The sequence below is a fragment of the Hippoglossus hippoglossus genome, chromosome 8 (genome assembly GCF_009819705.1).
Source record: "Hippoglossus hippoglossus isolate fHipHip1 chromosome 8, fHipHip1.pri, whole genome shotgun sequence".
In the NCBI taxonomy this organism is placed as follows: Eukaryota; Metazoa; Chordata; class Actinopteri; order Pleuronectiformes; family Pleuronectidae; genus Hippoglossus; species Hippoglossus hippoglossus.
The window spans coordinates 8,494,404-8,517,450 of record NC_047158.1 but is presented as its reverse complement, the minus strand read 5'-3'; the positions used below and the strand labels follow the sequence as shown (position 1 = coordinate 8,517,450).

The 23,047-nt window shown below is 42.1% G+C and overlaps 1 protein-coding gene across 2 annotated transcripts in view; it reads right to left on the bottom strand.

Moving 5' to 3' along the window:
- Positions 1-23,047, bottom strand: part of stat5a (signal transducer and activator of transcription 5a) — a 57,819-nt gene that overhangs the window by 9,307 nt on the left and 25,465 nt on the right. The window contains exons 2-9 of one of the 2 annotated variants that reach the window (XM_034594239.1): positions 14,089-14,152; positions 9,042-9,179; positions 8,662-8,818; positions 7,190-7,279; positions 6,019-6,193; positions 4,917-5,047; positions 4,631-4,782; positions 3,489-3,644 (exon numbers count right to left, since the gene is read on the bottom strand). In XM_034594239.1, coding sequence (XP_034450130.1) covers positions 3,489-3,644; positions 4,631-4,782; positions 4,917-5,047; positions 6,019-6,193; positions 7,190-7,279; positions 8,662-8,818; positions 9,042-9,169 — 989 coding nt within the window. In that variant the 5' untranslated portion in view covers positions 9,170-9,179; positions 14,089-14,152. The remainder of the gene's footprint in view (positions 1-3,488; positions 3,645-4,630; positions 4,783-4,916; positions 5,048-6,018; positions 6,194-7,189; positions 7,280-8,661; positions 8,819-9,041; positions 9,180-14,088; positions 14,153-23,047) is intronic. The other variant, XM_034594240.1, reaches the window with a different exon arrangement.

Here is a 23,047-nt window from a genome sequence, read left to right as displayed (position 1 = left end):
CACCAGCACATTTAGGTCTTTGAACATTTGCCTTATAAAATGACTTTAACCATGTGCATTAGCGGAAGGTCATGAAAGTAGTCACTGTTCAGCAAACTACCAGAGTAAACAGCTATTTAATTCTGATGATGGACTAAGCTGGACTAAGTGGTGTCGAGGAGACAAAACCCTCACATTCCCTGCCTGAAACCTGCCGAGCTTCAGCAGAATATATGGAGGATGTTGTTGAGAAAACCTGTGTTAGTTCGGTGCGTGATAGCGGTGCATTACGGTCTGGTCACAGGCCCGTCTGCAGTCAATAACAAATCGCTGTGACAGTGACACTGCTTCTCAATATGTTATGGGTCCACAGAGGGGCAATCCTCTTGGAGAGTGGGAGGGGAGGCTGTCAGAAACCTCAGATTACTTCCTGCTCAGAGACGGTGGAAGGCTTAAAGACCCTGGCAGATGTGCCGCTGGGTCCAGAAATGATGCAGTGAGACAACTGCATGTTAGATGTTGGACGGGCCTGCTTCACTTTATTTTAATCTCTGGCACACAGCATGTTCTGCGTCTCTGCACATTTCTCTAGGTGCATTAAACCACCATCCTTTGCTTCGGGGGCACATTTACATTCAGTCCTGACTCATCTCCTTCACCCTCCTCATCCTTCTCTGCAGATTTTGAATGATGGCTGGATGACGCAATGTCTTAAATGTGATGTCTGGTGACCCAGAAGGAATTGCTTTGGCTTAACACAAGGGCTCAGACTTCAACACATTTAGACAGGACACACTTTAACTTAATATACTGCAACTAAACTTGCTTGAAGGGTATTTCGACACATTCATACTATGGTAGTTCTCACCTGCATCTTAATAAACACAAAGCCAACATAAGCAAAGTTATAATCTACCTAGTAATTCCACTAAAGTCTGTCTTCACAATTGGCATGTGTATTGTAAAAGGCCCAGAGAAGTGCAGTGCAGAGGTTGGTGACAAACTACAGCAGTGGTTGACGACTGGGTCAAACCTCAGGTTAGAATCTCTTACGGATCATTTTGATGATATGATTATTTATTTTTCACCATATCGGACTGACACGGACAGTAAAACCACACGGAAAGTAAAACCACAACATTTGTTTTATTGCTGCAATGCTTCATATTGAGCTGAATGGCAGAGCTTTTATTTTGAAAAAATGTGAACTTGGGTCTGAATATTGTGTCGATTGCTTAACAAACCTCTGAACTCGCCGGAAATCATTTAAATTTTACAAATCAATCAATCAATCAAATTTTATTTGTATAGCCCATATTCACAAATCACAATTTGTCTCATAGGGCTTTAACATGGTGTGACATCCTCTGCCCTTAACCCTCAACAAGAGTAAGGAAAAACTAATGAACCATTTAAGTGAACAATAATATAGAAAATTCAGTTTCATCTTTCCTTTTAAAAAAAAATAAAATCTACATTGCAGATGAACCAGGTAGAATCAACAGAAAGTGTTTTAACTTCATGAAAAGCTCTGCACACAGGGCCCAGCACACAAAGAGACAGTATATTGTAGAACTGTTTGAAGAGGGCTTGCTAATGACAAGGAATAATTCTAAAGTAGCTCAAGAGCATTAACGCAGACCAAGGACAAAGAAGGACAGTGTTTATATTCTGTATAATATCTCTCTAAAGTAGTGGTAGGTTTCAGTGTTAGTGGTGGGGAAAGCCATTCGCGTGCTGGATAATAACTGCATTGACACGCACAGGAAGCGATGCAGCATGAAATGCAGCGTACCTCATTAATAACAGCCTCACTCTTTATGGTTTATACTAAACGCTGGATCAGAACTTCACTCAATCACTGCTAATGCAAACCAAACATATCCTGCTGCCAAGGATTCACATAAAATCAGCCAAAAGGACAAGCTTTCGTTATATAGAACACAGAAAACAACAATGTATAAGATATTGTTAATGAAAACTGTATCTGCAAAAGAAAGAGAAATATAAAAGGGGGCCAAGAAAAAAGAAGGATCAGCCACATCCAGCTGTTAGATGAAGAGCTGCAGGCGCACCTTCCAGTCCTCAGCAAACTTTCATGTGCACTGCTGCTGCTGCATGGAAAATTACTCACACCACGCACAGATTGTGCTCGCCATTATTTCTGACTGATTTCAACAGAAGCAATGTTTGTTTGGCTGCACAGTCAACAGACACTGAGTGAGTAATAACCTGCGCTTTCTGTTACCACCAAATCAAGCAGGACTGAAATTTCTTGAAACTTTGACGGCTCGTTCTCGAAAGGGACTTATTCAATGTTCCCCGCTGCTCATTCAGTGAAGCGTTGAATCCAGAGAAGACAAACAAACAGCCCCACATCCTGTTGCTCCCCTAATGTGGACTTAATCCAGAAATGGATAAATTTGATGCTTGAGTCATTTAATTTTAGCAACAGATCATATCTCTCGCTCTGTTGCCTCCAAACGCAACCAAAAGTTGTGTAAGTCAGACTTGCTTCCATAAAGGCCAGCACTGATTGCAGGAAAGGGCGATGCCTCAATATACACAACGCCCCCACTCACACATACGTATTGACAGTGATTACAATCCAATACACCTTTGTGTCAAATTCTGTCCATTCTGTGTCTGTGCTGAGGAAAAATACATTTTCCCTATACAGCCCTGTCTCTGTGAATAGGGAAACAGACAAAGTGCCTTGGACTGAGCTGAAAAACTCAATCTCAGCCAATCAGTGTTCATGCTCATGCACAGGACAAGGGAAAGAAACGGGCAAAGAGGGAAGATGTGGGAATGTGAGCAAGAGAAAGGAAATCATGCTAACATGCTGAGGTGTAATCGCATTGTCAAGAAGGAGAGATACACAAGTTTGCTAGCATAGTTGAATTATTGTTACGTTGTGTTTTAGATGTTGTGCTTATACGTTTAGGTTCAGCTCCAACACCACAGCGTATAAGATTCCGACATAGTTCTCCCTTTTTTTTCCCAGTTAGCCCAGTTGTGTTGCCATGGCAATAAGCATCCATACATTTCAGGGGTGGAGCTTCTGAGGGAGTTGGGGGAACTTTTTTTCTGTTGAGTTCAAACATGGATTGTTTATAAAGATGAATGACATGACAGCTCCCCAAAAATGAAGCCAAAGGGTCTCAATCGCCCCCTGGTGACTGACTCTAGTATAGGTCATGAACCCTGCCTACTCCCTGTTAGAAAATGGGACATGGTCCAAATAAAAGGTCAAAGTACGTGTCAAATAACCTTTTCTCAAAGACGGCTTCTGTCATTTTTGGTAGTTCTCATCACAAAAATACCAATACATATGTTTAAATAACAATTTTTCTGGTAAGTTTGGTTTTAATTAGTTATTTGATGTTGTAAAAACGGAGTGATATGTCAAGATTGACGGCTGAGACTGACTCCAAATTGGTCGAGCATGTGTATCAACCGGACATCGCTGCCACAGCAAGATGTTTAACACACTCACACACACATACCTGGTAACCAATGCTGAAATGATATCTGTGATAGTGCTGTTGAGTTCGTTGAGCAGCTCTTCAATGGGGCCAGGAATGGGCAGCTGTTGTCTAAGGTGCTCTGCTCTCCGGATCTGCTGCCTGTTCTGCCAGATAGTTTCTGCCAGCTTCTCACACCTGAGACACACACACACACACACACACACACACACACACACACACACACACACACACACACACACACACACACACACACACACACACACACACACACACACACACACACACACACACACACACACACACACACACACACACGTAGGAATTAGGCCAAAAGACAGATTTTTTACAGCAGAAGGTCCATAATAACAGTATCAATTACAACGGAACACAGCAGCGTAGGCTCCGTACTTCTTCTGGAGTTTCTCCAGCCAGCCCCCTAGTAAAAACTCTGGAGAATGTCTGAATGAGCCCATGTGAGACTCTCCGCAGGATTCAGCAAGTGGGCATAAAAACACGCTACAGATGCAAAAGTAAAAATAACAAAAATAATATTCATATCTAAGGTTGAAAAAGCAACGCTATACACGTAGAAGACACCAACGAAGATGTCAACTGGGACAGACATTGAGATTCGAGAGCTTTTGGTGATAGAGGCTGCTGCCGCTGTCGATGTCCTGTAAAGAAAAACACATGATCGCCGCAGCGGAATTAATACGTTACGTCCTGCATCCGTCATGCTGCACCACCCCTCATCTGAATACTCGGAATACTTGCTGTGAACGCGTATGAGCAGAGAATCTCATGCTGCGTTGATCATCTATGAAAGGCAAACTCCAGAGAAAGTCCGGACCAAATTGCGCGGACATTCTCCGGAGTTCATGTCAGAAAACAGCTCAGGATAGTTTAAAGAACCAATGAAATCCCTGAATGTGTGTTCAGGGAGTGTTTTTGCTCCGACAAATAGGCAGATGAACACAGAACACAGCCAGTTGGATAATAAGGGATTACAAGATGTCATCGCATGCCTGCCTGTCTCTCTCTTATTAGGAGCCAAATAAACCCAGTGGTAGTCAATTTCAAGCTTGTAAACCTGTGACCTTTTGTATTGTGAGGGGAGTCTTGTGGCTGTGATCTTGGTGGGAGGTGGAAAAGAAACTCACCAGGACTGCAGGATGTCCAGGCCTCCCTCCGGCGGGCCCCCGTTGCCCGCCAGCTGTTGCCGTCTCTTCCACTGGATTAGCTCGTCATCCAGAATGATGGTCTGCTGCTTCCTCAACAGCTGCAGCGTTTTCTGGTGCTTCTCTGCAAGGTCCTGCGCCCAGAGCGACAAAGAAACGCCTCGGAATCACTGTGGAGTATTTACTTGTACTCTGTGGAGCGGCTGACATACAATCAAAAACTGGCATTATACACATGCACTTATACACAATGAGATTCACGTCGTACCAGTCTGTATTTCTGTAGTGTGTTGGCTTCTCTGGTCAGCCATGCCTCCACAGTGGCTCTCTTGCTGAGGAGGGCGGGCTCCCGTAGCTGTCGGTCAGCAGGGGGCAGTGTGGTCAGGCTGGTCAGCTGAGCTGTGGAGGGGTTGGGGGGTGGGGTTCATGCCACCCAAAGGGGGGGAACGAGTGGGGAAAAGTTAGAGATGGATGACAGGAAGTAAAAATCTCTGACCTGTGCACATACATGGTGCATTATCCCCTGAGAGGAAGAATGATTTCCTCAGGATAACATTTTTTTAGGATAATGCAGCCGACAGCGAGGTGCCGTGTTCTGAGTGATGACACATATGATGCTGGTTGCTGTGTTATAGAAGCTCCAGCTCTTCTGTTCTCTATTGCTGAGAGAGAGCTGTCAAATGGATATACAATTTCACACTTTGATATCTCATAGATTTATTCAAAAAATATTTTTGCTTGAAGCAGCATGGCACTGTCACAGTGTCAGTGAGCTGTACACCAATTACTTAGGACTTACCAACATTTTTCGCCAAGGAGGTTATGCTTTCACCCCTATCTGTTTGTTGATTGGTTTGCTTGTTTGTAAGCGGGATAACACAAAATCAATAAAACAGATCTCCATGTAACTTGATGAAAAGATATGGTTTGAGTCAGGGAAGAACCAATGCAATTCAAGTGTGGATCTGGATCAGTGGGTGAGTCCGGGAATTTAGTTTTTCACTTTCAATAGGATTGCAAGATGGGAATTTTTTCTTAATTTTCCCAGGGAGTACTTCATGGTAGTTGATGAAGAAAAAAAATTTGGATTGAATTAAAGGAACTGTTGGGCCTTGATTATCTTTTATATCAATCAATTATTCAATCTAGCTCACAATACTGAAAACTGCCCAGATGATAGTACTGTTTTTGTTCAAGTTATATTGAAGCAAAACACATTAAAAAAAAAATCAGAAAAGGCACAAATGTGCACATTTAAAAGGGTCAAGCAGAAATCGTTTGGCATGTGTGGTAAATGACTTTGATAGATATTAAAATATAAAAACTGTTGATGACAAATCGTCTGTCTGTTGACTATTCGATGGTCTCACCCTGAATGCGGAGGCTCTCCTGGTACTGGATGATGAAATACTCTTGGTTGTGCTGGAGCTTGCGCAGATCATTCTCCGTGTCCTGGGTCATCAGGCGGAGCTCCTCGAAGGCCTGGTTTATCTGCTGGTATTTCTGAGACATGCTGTCCATCATCCCGCCCACAGGAGAGCTCGACTGTCAATTACAAAAAACGTGATTGAGAGACAAGCGAGCGGAGGGGGAGAGGTGGAGGAAATGACGAGTTAGGGAACAGAAATTGATAAGGTTGGTTTTTCCATCAGACGGTGCGTCAGCTGTAAATTGCTTGAATTGTCTGTCATCCTATTTTTATGATGGTTGTTAAGCGAAATGGCTGTTGAGGAGAAAGCTGAGCTCGTCTCTGGGGGATGGAGCAGGGAAACAAAATTTAGCTGGACATGATGCATTGACCCCTGTGCGTGGCGGTGGTGCTATTTGACTGTGAAAATCCCCAGTGGCCACAAGCAAAGTGGGAACACTGCAAATAGAGAGGGAGGAAATGCATTTGCTTATCATACTGAGGCAGCCTGCATGGTCAGTTAAAGCTCTGAACAAGAGCACTATGGTGTCTTAAGGTTCAGAGTTAACAGGGTGGAATTCAATCAGCCCAAATATGCATTCCACTAATAGAAAAGGCATGTTGTGACTGGAAATCAATTCACCCCAGGAGCTGCTGAGAGTCAGATGTTTTACGCACTGCTGGCTTTATGGTTTTATAACCCAGTGCTTGTTATAACCATGAAATATTCAACCTCCATTTTTTGACTGCCCTCCATATTGCAGCGTTTGCAGTGGAGAAATACAAAGGGCCGCTTTTACAAGGCCATTTTCCGGCATGATTGAATAAGTGGGAGTGTCTGTAGATATCACATTTATAATAATCCGACGGAATCTGCAGACATTGGGAGATAAACGGGGGAAACGGAGGCTAGTTACGCATTCACCCACTATCTGAATCAGTCACCACGTGGTGGTGCTTGTGTTTGTGTTTGCAGGCCTTGTGCAGGTTATGAAATGAATAATGCACGGAGAAGTCAAAGGTGTTTGCAAGTTCATATTTCAGTGAGGATGTCTGCGCGGGGGACCGATCTGCAGAAGTGTGCACGCAGGTGTCAGCCTTTATTTTACAGCGCACACATGCACCGTACTCACGTTTGTGGCCTCTCTGACGAGCCTCTGCTCCGTGTAGAGGATGTGTTTGATGCATCGGACCAACTCCAGAGGACAGCGGTCATACGTGCTCTGAAAGACAAGGAGCACATGTGCCGTGTTAAGGCCGGTTAGCCCCTGAAGAGTGGAGCGGCCGGTGCAGACAGCACTCGCCAATTTAGTCGCATCAAGGAAGCTCGCTGAGTTCTGGGGCCAGCGGCGCAGACACACTAAAACCCATTAGATGAGCCTAATGAGACCCATCTCTGAAGCTCAACACTTTATATAGAGACATGACTCATTAGCATACACACACATTGTCTCTCTCACACAAGCGCAAACACACACACACACAGAACCAAAGTCGAGTGGTTTATGTGTTATAGTAACATAGTTTAAATTGCAGTTTCACTTTCAGTTAAAAAAAATACCGTTGGTGTCAGTTATTGTTGTTGTTTCCTGCTTCAAGTAAAAAAAATGAAGTTGCACTTTAAGTCTATAAATCACAACGTTTTTTCGAGGTGACACCACAAGTTATGAGACAAAGATGACTGGGCGTCAACAGTATTTAGCTCGCCTGCATTATTAGGACTCTTTAAGGCTAGATTGGAGCGCCAGCATTTGGAAAGTGATATAAGCCACCACAGATGAAAACAAGAAAAAGCTGTGTGGTAGGAATTCAGGATTGCAGTTTCATTGTGCTCAGCAGCCCTCTCACCCTGTTTCTCTGGCTGGCTTTCGGGCAGATGGGAGAAAACAAACAGATCTGCGAGCAAGGAGCCTCGATCATAAATAGCAGCGCTGGCCGGCTACCAAAGCCCTCACTTGAGCTGTCCTCTTGTTTTTCTCCTGGTGGATACAACCTGTTCTTAAAACATTTTGCTCACTGTGTGTGCTCTTCCTCAGGACCATGACAAGGGAGGCGTCTGAGCCGAGCAGCTGTGCCTTCCAACCACTTGCTTAACATCTTGTCACGTTGTAAACAATCAAAAGTGTTTTGCTGAAAACACGACAACAGCCAGAGATGATCTCATTTCTTTAAATGTCCCTCTGGAGTTGCTTCTGGTTTATAAACTCTAGGTGCGTGATGTTGCATTTTTTTTTTTTTCTTCATTTTTCAAAGACCCATCAAACATCAAAGATATTTTTATGGCAACATTTTTTAATGTCAGATTTGTTTTTCAAGTTTCCAGGGAAATTTATCCTTCACTGATAAATCTGACAAAACCTGAGAGCATGGTTTGCTTTTTGTTCTAACTTTGGCCATATGAGCCCAATAGAGTTGTCCTGTCTGACTGCAAACCAAAGGTAAAGAGCCTCTCAGTGAAACACCGTGTATGAACAGGACACGGTGGCACTTTTTCTGCTCGTTGGCCAATGGCATCGAGTCAAAGGATAAATCTAGCAAGGTGCTATAAATATTGTTGTGCAGTTTAGTTCTGATGGCGGTTGAGACATATTTCCAAGAGACACACCTTGAGCTGGTTGGCGTAGTGTCCCAGTTTGATTTTGAGGAGGAAGCCGTCTTCTCCCACCTGGTGCTCAGCCTTGTTCTGCAGCTCCTGTATCAGACTGTCCAGCAGGCGCTTGGCCTTTAACTCCTCCTGCGGGTTCTCCAGGTCTATGACATCCCTAAGAGACACATACAAGCCAAGCAGACGTGTATAAATGCATGCACATAGTTAGTGACTCTGATGTGTTGAAAAGAACAAACAGAAGTGGAAGAGAAAAGAAATGGGACGAATACGCCGAATACGCTATCACGGGCAAACACGCAACACAAATATTTGTTGGGGCATACGCTGGCATAACTGTGCAGACGTGCACGTTCTGTTTGCACTGATGAGCAACTCACCAGAGCTGGCCCTCTATCCACTGGGACAGATAATGCCGCACCTCGATGGGGAAGTGCTGACCATAGAGAGACTGCATCTGGTGCAGAGCATCTCCCTGGAGCTGCTGGGCCTGGATCCACACTGCCATCTTCAACACCCTGAGGGCGGGAAAAAGGGGGTTGGCTGTAAATCAGAGAGCAGGGAATGGAGTTTGAAGAGATGATGCAATGAAAGGGGATGAGGAGAAGACAACCAAAGCCCCAGAATGTGAAATAATTCTGTAAGTTTCACAGACTGAGATTTCTCCACCTGTCAAGGCCACTTACATGGAGATGAAGAAAGAGAGACGCCTGGTGTCCAAAGAGTTTTGTGGGTATGAGTATGCAGAATGGTTTAAAAACTAGCTTGCTCAAGCATGAATCACAGGGAACACATGCTTTTTCAACTGAATCAATGTTTAGAATAACAATTTAGATTAGAACAAAAAAAGAAGCCCAATCAAATAAAGAAAGTTTTCAATTTACCAAACACTATTACTTTATCCCTCATTTGTTATAATTATGCATTTCTCCGTTCACAACTAGATGCTGTTGTTTTTAATCTGGAGGAGGAAAGGTCTCGCTACCGTAGATGACTTGTATACTAACAATGTATCAGGTATCTGCAAATCAGGAACTAAATCAGAGGAAATATTTCAAACTTGGAAACTTATAATTCTCCTGATGAACTTCAGTCGCGACTGACAGCATCTGAGGACGTCCTGGGAGAGTGACATGCGAGTGGAAGTCTCAGAGGGTGTATGGGCTAATTGTCTTCTTAGCATACACTCGAGACATCAGTTAATTCAATGTAAGGTCAAACACAGACTACATTATTCACAGGTTGACTTACACTCATTCTACACATCCTTATCTCTACTCTGCATCAAATGCAAACAATCTAATGGAACCCTGGCTCACATGTCTGGGTTTGCAGCAGACTCCACAAGTTCTGGTCAGAAGTTTTCCATTACTACTCAGATGTCTATGGGGACGATCTTCCTCCCAATCCAGAAACAGCCATTCCAGGCTGTTCACAACAGTTAGAAACTTTAAATCGATACAGTATGGAACGATCATTACAAAGATGGTCATTCTTAAGGTCTGGAATAAAGAGATGTCCCCATGTTTTTTTTTAAAAATCTGGCTCACAGAGCTCTCCAGTACTTTATATACTGGGTTGTTATATATGGAGAAAACCCGATATGAGATGTCAGGGAAAGAAAGTAGGTTTAAATTTGGCAACCCTTCGACTATATCCCAGTACTGAGCGGACCTGCGTGACACTTCAACACCTTCATGTTTTTTCAACACTTACCCCATTTTTTTTTTAAAAGCACAATGTAATTGTATAGTTGAAGAGATGACGATTCTAAAATTTAAAACATGAAGAAGAGTGCATGATTTTTTTTGATATTGGAGGCCAGTCCTGGACGGTGTGAGAGTCTGGGGTAACATTAGCAGCTCTGGCCTGATCTTTATTAGACTGGGGTAAGTTTATACTCCAGCAACCGCAGCCAATGTTAAGCGTGCCAATGCGTTACCGTACAAACACTTTGGTTAGTCCTCCTAACTCAAGCTTTTTCTCTTGCAAAGTTAAAAGAGACCACAGACCACAAGCAAAGACATCCAAACATGCTTATTATAAAATACAATACTCAGTTTGACAGCGTTTTTTTCTTTGTCTGCATCTGTGTGATATTGTTTTTAAAAATATGACCAAATTACTGGACGGGTTATCACGAAACTTGGTGGAAGAACCCATTAAATCTTCTCAGAGAATAATGTAATGCATCTTGTGAAAAAAAATCTAGTATGTGAAGGGGACTTCTATCAATGAGGGGACTGCTGATCTGGTAAACTGAATTTGTGTGAGCATGGGAAGCGTGACAGGGGAAGCAGAACTCAGCGAACAGTCAACTGATTCACTGTGAGAAATGTTACAATAAAAAAAAAAAACAGAAGTTACTGCCATTTTAACTTTAAGGAAATCTACTTTGAATTGACAAATCAACAATGAATCCACAAATAACCGAAGCCGACTCTGTGACAAACCACTACAGGCGCACACAGAATACACACTTTGGGGAAACGAAACCTACAACATACGGATGTTTAAGGTTTCGCCTCCATGACTGCAGCGGTTGAGCCGGTCGTGATCGTCTTTCCTCTCAACATGTCACACAACTGCTCTACATTGTGTGCGGCTGTGTGTTGGTTGGTAGGACTTGGTGTTGTTGGGTCACTGCTGCCGGTTTCCAGTCAACACACCCACTCACCCCTTCTCAAAAGGGGCACAGTCACTGTCAGTAAAAGACTGAGTAAAATGAGTACGCGGGAAGTTTGTGGTGAATGTGTTTATATATGTGTGTGTGTGTGTGTGTGTGGTTAGTGTATGTGCGCGTGCATGGAGTGTAATTGTAGGCGCTTGTGTACATTGTTCTGTGTGTGTATCTTTTGTGTGTGAACACATAGCAGAACAGAAAGTTGATCTACTTTATCTCGTTTGTCTGTGTCTCATTTCATCTCTCATTCTCTCTCTCTCTCTCTGTGGCTCATTTCATTCACTCATCATAACTCCAGTTCATAATATCCACAATACCCACAAGGCATTCTGTACATTGCTAATGCCAATCTCAGAGGGATGTTTCCTTTTCCTACTTTAAACGTGCATTTCCTCTCTGAGCTAGTCAGTAACTGCAGTTTACAGTAATTTGGGACATTGTCATGGGTCTTGCATAAAAAGAGAAAACAGGAAGCTGCTTCCCTGCTCAGAATGAAACTGCATCAAATCGATCCCATGATCCCATGGAGGATCCCATGACTTGCAAAGATAAGCTTTAGTTATCGGTCTAATGATACTGGACAATAAATCAATTGAATGAAAACCTCAAACCTTGTCATTAACCTTTCTTCTCATCTGGTCACCAGGCAGACCATATGCATGTGTGCATGTCTTGGCATAAATCACATAACCTCATAGCTGCGTGCATGTGGGTACATCCACTGTATTCTCCTCCGCCAAGGAGCTTATGTTTTCATCTGCCTTTGTTCGTGTTTGTTTGCTAATTAGCAAGATTACGCAAAAACAACTAGATGGATTTCCAAGAGACTTCATGGAAAGGTGTGTTGTGTGTTCCAGGAACAGTGGAGCAGATCCAGGTTGTTTTGCTTCAATTTTCTTTAACATTCAGAGATAGACTTTAATTTTTTTACATTCTCATTTATTTCTCAGAAAATAATTCATGGACCTTGATGAAAATTCAGGCATGTTTTGGTGACTGATATTTATGAGTGTGTGCAATTTGGTGCAGATCCAAATGAAAATGTAGATTTTGTGAATTTAAATGCTGTTTCATGAGGGGGCTGTTTTTTTTTTTTTTCTTGTTAGTTAGAGGGATGAAACAGATTATCACAAACCTGGTGGAAGGATGTGGTTTGGGTCAGGAAAGAACTTTTGGCCTGAGGATATTTCTTTCACTTTCTTTAACATTGCAAAACAGGGTTGTTGTTTTGTTTGACAATTTAAATTTTTTTTAATTCATGGATCTTGATAAGAAAAATGTGGCATATCGAGCATAGCATAGTTGCATGCACAATTTGGTGGAGCTTGATTGAATTAAAGGGCACTGTTGGGCCTTGGCGGAGATATGCGCTCTACTGAGTTACATAAGTGTGTGTCTAGGTGAGATGAGCTCAGAAAGATAATTCCACTCCTTACGGTATTCACGTCCTTAGACACTGAATCCTGTCAGCCTCTGCTAATGCCCCTGTACTATCACCCTGAGTGTTAACGTCAGCCTTTGACCTTCCAGCTTCATCTTATCCACTGAGGAACTAAAGCGCAGACTTCAGTGAGCTGCTAGTAGTTGTACGAGTGGCTCACTTCTCCACAGACAACAAGCTTTGCTCCATAAATCCTGACAGATTGTTCTGGTAAACTGTTTGTTGACTGCCTGGCCGATGACTTTAAGGGACTCTTAACGGTCATAAGTAAAAAGTCACTTTGCACAGTAATGGTCATTGAGCATCTTGTGTTGAGAAAGCCATTCGTTAAGGCTATAATTTAATCACATTAGTAAATTAGTTACCTAGTTGGCAAACTGAAAAATCACATAAACAACATTTAATGCTCATTTATCTTTGAGTTGTTTTTAGAATGAGTAAAATTACACGACATAAGACGACAAACTCACTATATATTTTCAAAAGACAACTAGAGCGCATATTCTGCCATGGCCAAACAGTGCCTGTAAATTGCCATTTGGAATTTCACACACTCCCCTCCCCTCAATCCACTGATTGTATTCATTCAGAGCCATGAATTATTCTCTGAGAAATTAACAAATGTTGAAAAACGCAATCTCGCAATGTTTGAGAAAGTGAAAAAAATTAATCCCTGGATCTAACCCCAATCAAACCACACCAAAATCTAACGGGTTGTTCCCTGACCCATACCACATCCTTCCACCAAGTTTTGTGGAAACCTTGTCTGTTTGTTTCTATGTAATTTTGCTTACAAACAAAATAACAAAGTAATAAATTGAGTGTTTTTCACCAGCACATTATCTGCGAGGGCATCATCGCCCAAACTGTCAGCTGATTGGAGGAGGAACTAAACAGGAAGAGCATGAAACCTCTTTCTGCGACACCCACGGCGGGTGGCAGATTGTCTGTCAGTGCCATCCCCCTTTAATGCAGAGCATGCTGGGAGCTAAAGACTATGTTGTGCAGCCAAAAGACAGACGGAGAAACTGTGTGCTATCAAATCTGTCTGTCTCTTTAACAGCTCTCAAGGGTGAAGGATCCAGGCTGGCCGTCATTAACACCTCTGTTCTCACCTCCACCGGGAGAACGAGATGCTTCCCAGCATCTGCTTCACTGTCACTAACCACAACATCCAAACATCCTGGCATGAACCTGAGAAATGCCGTGACAACTAAAGAGTCCCCTTATCTTTTCTCTCTTCTCCACGTAATCCATTTTACCAATAACATTACTGCCAACTCAAAAAAAAAATCCAGCTTACCTCTTGTTTTCAGCTCTGTGTTACCATGTAACAGCAGGAAACTCTAAAGAGGAGCACCACAAACCTGAGACAGACAGACAGAGAGAGACAGAGAGAGAGAGAGAGAGAGAGAGAGAGAGAGAGAGAGAGAGAGAGAGAGAGAGAGAAAGCATGAGGGAGAAAGCAGAAGGAGGAAGTGAGTCAAACTTTGGTGCTTCTGAGGAAGCTTTCTTTTTTCCCCCCAAGACCGGTGCATTGACAAAAAGAGATTGAAGGCGAGCTGAAAAAGGGTGAAAGGGAAAGTCCACTGAACAGATTTCTCTTTATTCCGTTAGTTTTGGACACGTCAATAAAAAATAACATGATTCATGAGAATGGACAAATACTCATGAACCTTTGGTTCCTCACTGATTAGTAAATAGGCAACGCTCTCTTAGTGATGATATGAAGGGATCTGGGAAGTGCTGCAATTAAAAAGCCATTTGTGGGAAAAGAACTGATGTCAGGATCCTAAAAGCTATAAATACCTGAACAGATATTCTACACACTTTCGTTAAAAAAAAAAAAACTGAAGGAACACAAAGATGTGATTGTGTAAAATTACAGCAAGTACTGAGGGTCAAAAGTTGAATTCATATTGGGTTAGCTGCAATTAAATTTGTATCTGTTTCAGCCCTGTGTCCTCTCTCACCATTAATCAAAGCTTATCCAAAGTGGAAGAGATAATAATTCATGAAACGCCGGCTTGTTGTTTTTAATCATAGACACAAACATAAAGATGGAAAACATGGAAGCTCCCTAAACGGGAAGCCAAAACATCTTAATCGCCTCCTACTGGCTGGCTGCAGTATAGGTCCTAAACCCTCTTCCATGTTAGCAGATGGACCAATTTAAAAAGTCAAAGTATGTGACAGATACATTTTAGGTTCTAATCACACTGATATATATTCATTTTTATGGTAAGTGTGGTTTTAATTTGTTATTTGATGCTATAAAAACAACCTGAAAGGTCATGAAACTCTGGCCTCAAATGACATCACCAGCGCGAGTTGGCAACACGCGTATCTGGGATATATTGTACAATTTTATACAATGGGAGGAAGAGGAGATGTGTTGTCCATCTTTACTTACAGACCTTGTTACAGATGTTCACACTTCCTGCCCAGTGAGGGACCGAGGCTGAGTGGGAGCCGTTAGGAAAAAACCCTCTGCAATCTCCAGCCTACTCTAATCAACCGCTTTTTTTTTTTAAATCACACAGCCCATCTCCTTTTCAACACCCTGTATTTATCTTGATTCAGTCATAAACAATAAAAAATGCTTTTATGAACATGGCAAATGGGGAATGACCCCTGATTAACAGGTATCATTTGGACCACAGCTATTAAATCATTATTTCATACTCCTTTCTATTGTTAGAGAACAAATACATTGATTTTTCGTGTAAAAAAGTGAAGTTTTAATAGAAACAGATCCTAAGTTGAACCATCCAACTGTGGTGAAGGCTAATAACAAACAATTTGGGTAAAAAAAAAAAACAGATTTTTCTTTTAAATAAGTTTGAGAGAAGGGGATGACGATCATGGTTGCCCATGTTTCTTATTCCATTAGCAAAGTAACCACATGACCTCTTGGTGAGTACAGTATTGGCACAAACAAGAGAGCTTAAATAAGAAAAGCCTTGTTTTGTATCTCTTTCTCATAATTTATCTGAGAAAAACATGTGTGGGGTAAAAGGAATGTCCAAATAAAAGCAGAGGTCTGTATCAAGTGAAAATGTGTGTTTTGTTCCACTAATTCCTCCTGCTCTGCTTCCCATGCTTGTTTTCAGGACACAGAAAGTGTTTGGCTGGATGGAGAGACTGGAAAGTGTCATGGTTTGAACAGCCTGACAGAACGCCATCGCTTTCATCCTGACGCACACAAAGTCTATGAAGTTAGGCTTATCGTCATTGAGAGAGCTCTCATCTTTGGCTGGACTCCGGAGGAACTGAACATCAGGATCCCACATGCTGGCAGGAGTCTCCAGACAAATATGTGAGTATCTTTATTTTGCTGTCTGGATCCATCTTCCTTGGCTCAATCCTACTTTTCTCTGCCATGCCGCTGTGTTTGTTCAGTTTAACTCTTTCGCTACCTTAAAAAAAACTGATGAGCTCGGCGCTGCCTCGTTTTCCGCAGCAAATCCCAAACAGGGAAAGAATTTAATCTAAAAGTTTAGAGGTTGTGTCTGGAATTTGTCAAGGTCCTGTCTGTGACTCGCTGCCTATGACCTCCGCAGCAGCCCCAAGGTCACACTGCTTCTATAGAGCCCACATCAGCCCACGGCTCATTTCAAACCAAAATACTGACCTGCTTGATGATATTGTGACTCCACTTTCACAAAACAAATAGATAGAAAACACATAATACGGGGAAAGGAAAAATGTGGAAGCTACTAGTCAGTAGATCAAAACATTTGTTGATACCAGAGCTCGGGCAAAATAGATTTTTGGAGGCCGATGCCAATATCAATATTAGGAGTAAAAATGTCCAATAATATTTCAGTCAATATATATAGATATACCAGTTGGCTGATAATATCATCCGATATGGGCCTGATATGGATGTTTGTTTATTTTCTTAATTCAAGTTGTACACATTTGATTGTACTTGTGTTTTCTTTATGGTTAAACAGTTATGACTAAGAAATGTAATTGAGGCTTGATATTTTACAACACAGATAGGAAAACAAGTCTTATTGTCAATAAAAAATTAATAAAAAGAAATCCCAAATACAATTTAATATAGAGAACATGAAAAATCAAGTATAAAATAAGCATATTCTGTTGTGTAAATGTAAACATAAATACAAATTATTTTTACATAAAAAGCGCATATTGCTAAACATAAACGCCGATAACGATAAATCTGTAAAAGGCTCACCTCATCCGATTCCTATCAGCCAACCGATAAATGGGTCGGGCTATAGTTGATATCAGCAGTGAAAGTGTCTATAAAAAGCCATGACACACACAACCAAACAGAAGTGCACCATCCTCACTGAGGTTTACTGATGCCTAATGTGTTTCTCTTCCTATAACTCAAACTGTATGAGGCGCGTTAGGCTCAGCTTTCGGGAAACAGAGTGATGATACTTGAAAGGAAAAGGAGGACGAAGATGGGCGGAATAATGACGCAATATAACGCAATTAAATACAACTGCCCTCCTGTAAACGCTGCATTTGTGAAGTTTATATTGTTCAGGTGTCAAGGAGGTGATGACTCAACTCTGTGGTTGTTTGTCAGACCTTCGTTTCTGGTCGGACCACAGCTCGCTGGAACTGGAAGGTGTTGCTGGTATTTTGTCCACTCTCTGTCTCTCACACACAAACTTTGACTTTTACCTCGACTCACCCTTCAGAGATCAGCAGCTGTTGTTCTCCTTTATCTTTATTGCCATTCTTTTCCAAAAGAGGGAGAGAAGACCTTGGCTGCATCTCCAAAGCTGTTCTCACACTCGCATATATACTGCCAACACATCAGTCAGTCAGTCAGTCAGTCAGTGAGTCAGTCAGTCAGTCAGTCAGTCTCTCACTCACTCACTCACTCAGTCAGTCAGTCAGTCTCTCACTCAGTCACTCACTCACTCAGTCAGTGAGTCAGTGAGTCAGTCAGTCTCTCACTCACTCACTCACTCAGTCAGTCAGTCAGTCTCTCACTCAGTCACTCACTCAGTCAGTGAGTCAGTCAGTCTCTCACTCACTCACTCAGTCAGTCAGTCAGTCAGTCAGTCTCTCACTCACTCACTCACTCACTCAGTCAGTCTCTCACTCACTCACTCAGTCAGTCAGTCAGTCTCTCACTCAGTCACTCACTCAGTCAGTGAGTCAGTCAGTCAGTCTCTCACTCACTCAGTCAGTCAGTCAGTCAGTCAGTCAGTCACTCAGTCACTCACTTCAACTGATAAAATTGCCATTTAAAGAAATGAATCCACGTTGTGTTTGACTCCGATTTTCTCAACTGCCGAACAACACACAGTTCAACATTAGGTTAAATCAAAAAATCGTAAAAAATTGTTTTCTCCCCTCGGCCCCCTTTTACCCAGCATTGGCAGAGATGAGGGGAACAACTGCGCTGGTTTTCTTTTTCGCCCACTGTGCAGGATGATGGCATATTTATGAGTGGAGAACGTCTGGGAAGGAAAACAGGAGAGTGGGTTCCAGCTAGCATTACGCAACAGTTAAAAACAAAACAAATCAAAACCCCTGTCCTAATTCAGGCTGCACAGGGTTACCATCCCAGAGAGTGAAAGTAAACGCTGATTGCTTCATTTTCACTCTTCCCAAGCTAAAGCTTACGAAACCTAACAAAACTATGCTAAATGGCACTCAGAAGAGCACATACCTCCGCCCAGGCCCAACAACGGTCCCCATATGTAACCACAAGAACCCAATTTTGATTTGGATCTTCAGCAAATTGCACACACTCATAAATATCATAAAGAAAAAAGAGAACTTTCTCACAATGTTGAAGAAAGTGTAAAAGAAATCCTGGAACTGCTGCAAAATGTAATGGGGTTCTCTCCTGACCCAAACCACACCCTTCCCCCAAGCTCCATGCCAATCTGTCCATGAGTATTTTTGTGCATAATCCTGCTAAATAACAGACAAACAAATAAATCACAGATGAAAACATAACGTCAATTGCGAAGGTCCAAACCAGTTCACACCAAGTAAACTCGCTTTCTTGAGAAAACACAAATCCCTCAATGTTATCAATGGCACGGCTTCAAAAATGCAGCCTATCTATAACATTCTCTGTGCCTGTGCAGTTGACGCGGTGACAGGCGGTTGACAGGCGGTGACTCGAACCTTCATCTCGAGCGGTTCACGCGCTGTCGTCATCCTTAAAAAGCACAAAAAATCATTTTACGCAATTGTTGAGCAACTTGGTGGGGGGGGGGGATGAGTTTGCAAACTGTGACTCTACTCCGAACAAGCTTTGATACACCGACACACATCTGTCATCTCATTGGTTCCTGGAAAGGACTGAATAGCACTTTTTCTACGAGTCCAATCTTAGAACAAGACCTCCTGCGCTGAAAGTTGGAGAAACGGACATGAAGAAATCACTTTTTTTCAACCCTCAGTGGATTATTCTGCATGTGAAAGATACAGAGAATTCAGTGAACTATGAAACAGGGAGAGGATGTGTACGTGTGTGTTTGTGTGTGGGCGTGTATGTGTGGTCCAGGTATTACTCATGTTGTGGAGACCTAAACCTGTTTACAGGACTTGCTTTTTGTCCTCAAAAAGAATAGAAGTCCCCATAACATAAATCATGAAATGGTTACGGTGAAGCCATGTTTTATGGTTAGGTTAAGGTCAAATTTAGGTTAGGGTTACATTATGGTTAGGATTAGGGTAAGGAGGATTAGGGTAAATCAGTAGTAACTATATGGTTAGGGTTAGAGTAAATCTCCAGGGGGTCAATGTAAGTCATTGTAATGTTCTCTGAGGTCATCGAGACATGGAGTGTGTGTGTGTGTGTGTGTGTGTGTGTGCGTGCGCGCCGCAGGAACTCTGTCCAATCACTGTCTCTGTTGTCTTCATTTACCTTGCAGCAATCACAACTTGGTATTAGCAGCCTGTGACGAGTGTGTTTTAAAGCCCAGCTTGGTCTCAAAATATCCAGGCGCGTTCTACTACACGAGCAAAGCAGATTAAACACAAACGCGTGTCACCCACTCTTTCCTCTGAGAAAAAAAAACCAAAACTGTCATTCATCAACGTAAGCAGGAAACTCAAGTGCCACCCACCATTCAAACCAACTTCCCCGGTCCCCTTCAAACCAAAGCCCTGTCAACACCAGAATCAAAAGGGCGCTCATAAACAACACGCCATGTGATGCTGCAGCTATGGTTTCATTGTGTCTTTGCGTGTTTCATTCAAATTTTTTGCATAACGCCGCAGATGACCGCAGCCTTTTAACATCACAGTAAATCAAAGACAGTCATTTATAGAGCTCAACTAATATGGATGTTCAGGGGGCCGATGCCGATGGCCTTCAAGAAAAACATGTCTGAACTGATATATCAGGCCGGATATTTTACAAGTAAACCACCATCTTGATTACAAATAACTATAATTAAAAAGAAAACATTAACACAAGATTTCGTTTTGCACACCTTTGTTAATTTTGAAAAATAAATGTTTTCATATCAAGAAACACAAACACTGATATCCATATGTCGGTGAAAGGCTGATACTGATTGATTTTATCTGTCATTCACCGATCATTCATTGATCAACAGCTGTTCCTTTTAAACTGAAAATACTATTAATCCTATGTTTAAGAACATTACTGACATAAATTTAGACTAATAAATTAGACTAAATCAACAGATCTGTCAATCAATTGGATAGCAAAAACCTGGCTTTAACCTTGTGTTTGGCATTTTGGTTGAATTGAGGTAGAATTGTACTTCTTTAAACTTTACTTGAAATAGACAAAACGTACCACTGCAAACATTTTGTCACTGTGAGGTCTTGTTGAAGTTATAATTAAGTGCTGCAGTAACTGTGCAGACTAGCGTTACAATTCACGAACAAGTTTTTTTTCTGGTGGCTTGTGGACGTGATAACTGTCAACTGGTGAATCATCTGGAAGATTCAGAGCTTTTTCTCATAACTTAATTTCACACATGAAACATGGATCCATTCTGTGACGGTGGATTTTCACATTATACTGACATGAAGTGAAGCCAGTGGCTGTTAAAACATCTGCATTCCACACGACAACCGTTTGGCCCATTGTTTTCTTGAGTTAAATCAGACATAAGTTATTTATTTATTTTGTATTGAGTCACTTCAAGTCTATTCTAGTCTGAGCCAGCTGCTGTTGACAGTCAAGAGATAAAACTGTGGGGAGTGGTGATTCACAATTTATCCTCAGTTTCGGTCGCCTCCTGTTGTTCTCACTGAATGTGTGTGACTGGAAATGGGACCTGTTCATCCTGGTATTTTTTCTATTTTTGTTTATTGTCTTTATCTCTCCTTCCATCAATTTCACCAATTTAGTCTGTCCATGTAATACAGGATAAACAAGGATGACAAAGAGCTGAGCAGATCATCTTTTGTGTTTTGGTGCAGTCCAACATTATAGTTTGTGTTCAGGAAGTTGGCAACCTCTGTGATTGCGTGTTGTTCATAAGACACTGTCTGTGCTTGTTTATGGCTGTCAATGTATTCTGTGTGGGGTGTCCAACCATCAAGGCTTACAATAATCTTTGAGTTCAATCTTTAGTGCTATATGATCGGTAGAAATATCACGTATAGACAGGGTGTCATAAAAATGACGTCAATGACATGCAAAATAATTGATCAAATGAGAAAGTTGTTACTGGTGTGAGGCAGCTCATTGACATTTTAGGTTGTTTATTTTAGTTACTTTTTTCTTCCTGTAAATTATAAGAAGATTGTGCAATCAACAATAACTTGATAAAAAAAACATAGTTTCCAGATTTTTTAAAACTGGATGAAAATCAGTTATAGCCGCATAATCTATTCCAAAAATCTGTATAAAGACACATTTTGTATATTTTGTGACTCAGTCGTGTGTTTGTTTATCTGAAATTGAATAAGTTGGAGCCTGAAACTTGACCTCATTCTGATTAGTTCACGGTGTTAATGATCCAAGTCCCAGGGCTAATCGTTGTATTTTGGAATAATTTATTTTGAAAAATGGTTTGGAAAGAAATGAGAAGATTGACTAAGAAACAGGAGTTTGACTCTTGATGCTGCCCAGCGAGAAGATCGGCAGCAGGGAAAAAAAACAATTTGCGAATTATAGCGTAATTTTGTCTAAATAAAGGGCGCCGAAAATAAACAAGTGACTCCACTGTCTGCCCTCTCCCCTGTCTCCCAGCTATTACACTTCCATGCCCCCTGTCTCTCTCTCACAGTCCAGCTGCTCCATGACAGAGGCAATGCATTATCACACCCACTCTGAGGCAGCATATATAAATAACATCTCAGTGTAAAATCAAGCCCATATCTCACTTCCTGTGTTATGTCCATGCCCACGTGGTGGCATCCAAAAAAAAAAAAATTCCGCAGAGAGAAAAATACACCAACCCCCAAGCAGCAGGAACGAGACAGGGACCATGTGTGAGAAGGGTTTAAACATCAGGACGGGGGGTCGGGAAAGACGAGTTGGGGTCAAGAGGCCCGGCAGGAACATGGGTACAAACAAACCTGGAAATGCAGAGCAGCAGTCGGGACGCAATACATTTTCCCAGACAGGACAAACATCCACATTACATCACCACCACTGATCTGGACAACTGTCCCGCCCCCCCCTGCATGCAAACACTACAGGCTCGGCACATCGACAACTCGTCAACTTCTCCACTAGAGAATCACACATGGGATTGTTTGAATTCCACATTTACATTCACTTGAATATTTTCACAGCAGATTCTATGTGTATTAAAAAGCAGCTGGACCAGTTGTGCAACATCTACCTGCACTTCAGTTTGTCTCTGACCGCACACAAAGGTCAGAGTCTTTACTGACCTGCTCCTCAGGCGTCGACGTGGAGAACATGCTGGCACAGAGGAGACAGTCGAGCAAATGTGACAAACGATTCACGTTGAATACATGAAATCGAAGAATGATCGAAAAGAAAAAAAAAGACAGGGGAGACTCGTTGTCACAGAGGAGCGCATGACAAGCGAATGTGCCAGGAGCTAATAGGGAGGGACAGACGGCTACAAGAGGGGCTTTGTGCTTTCAAACCTGCCCGGAGGTCCTGTTGCTATGCTCCAGCCCACATCCCATCACGCTGTCAACGTGAGGAAGATCGCTCATTAGTCCAGTAATGTGTTCCTGTGTGTATGTGTGTGTGCGCATATGCACATGTTGGCGTGTGCAGGTGGTGCCGCACGGCTCGCATCGTGCCTCACGTACTAATGTGGAAAAACTTTAATTAAATATGG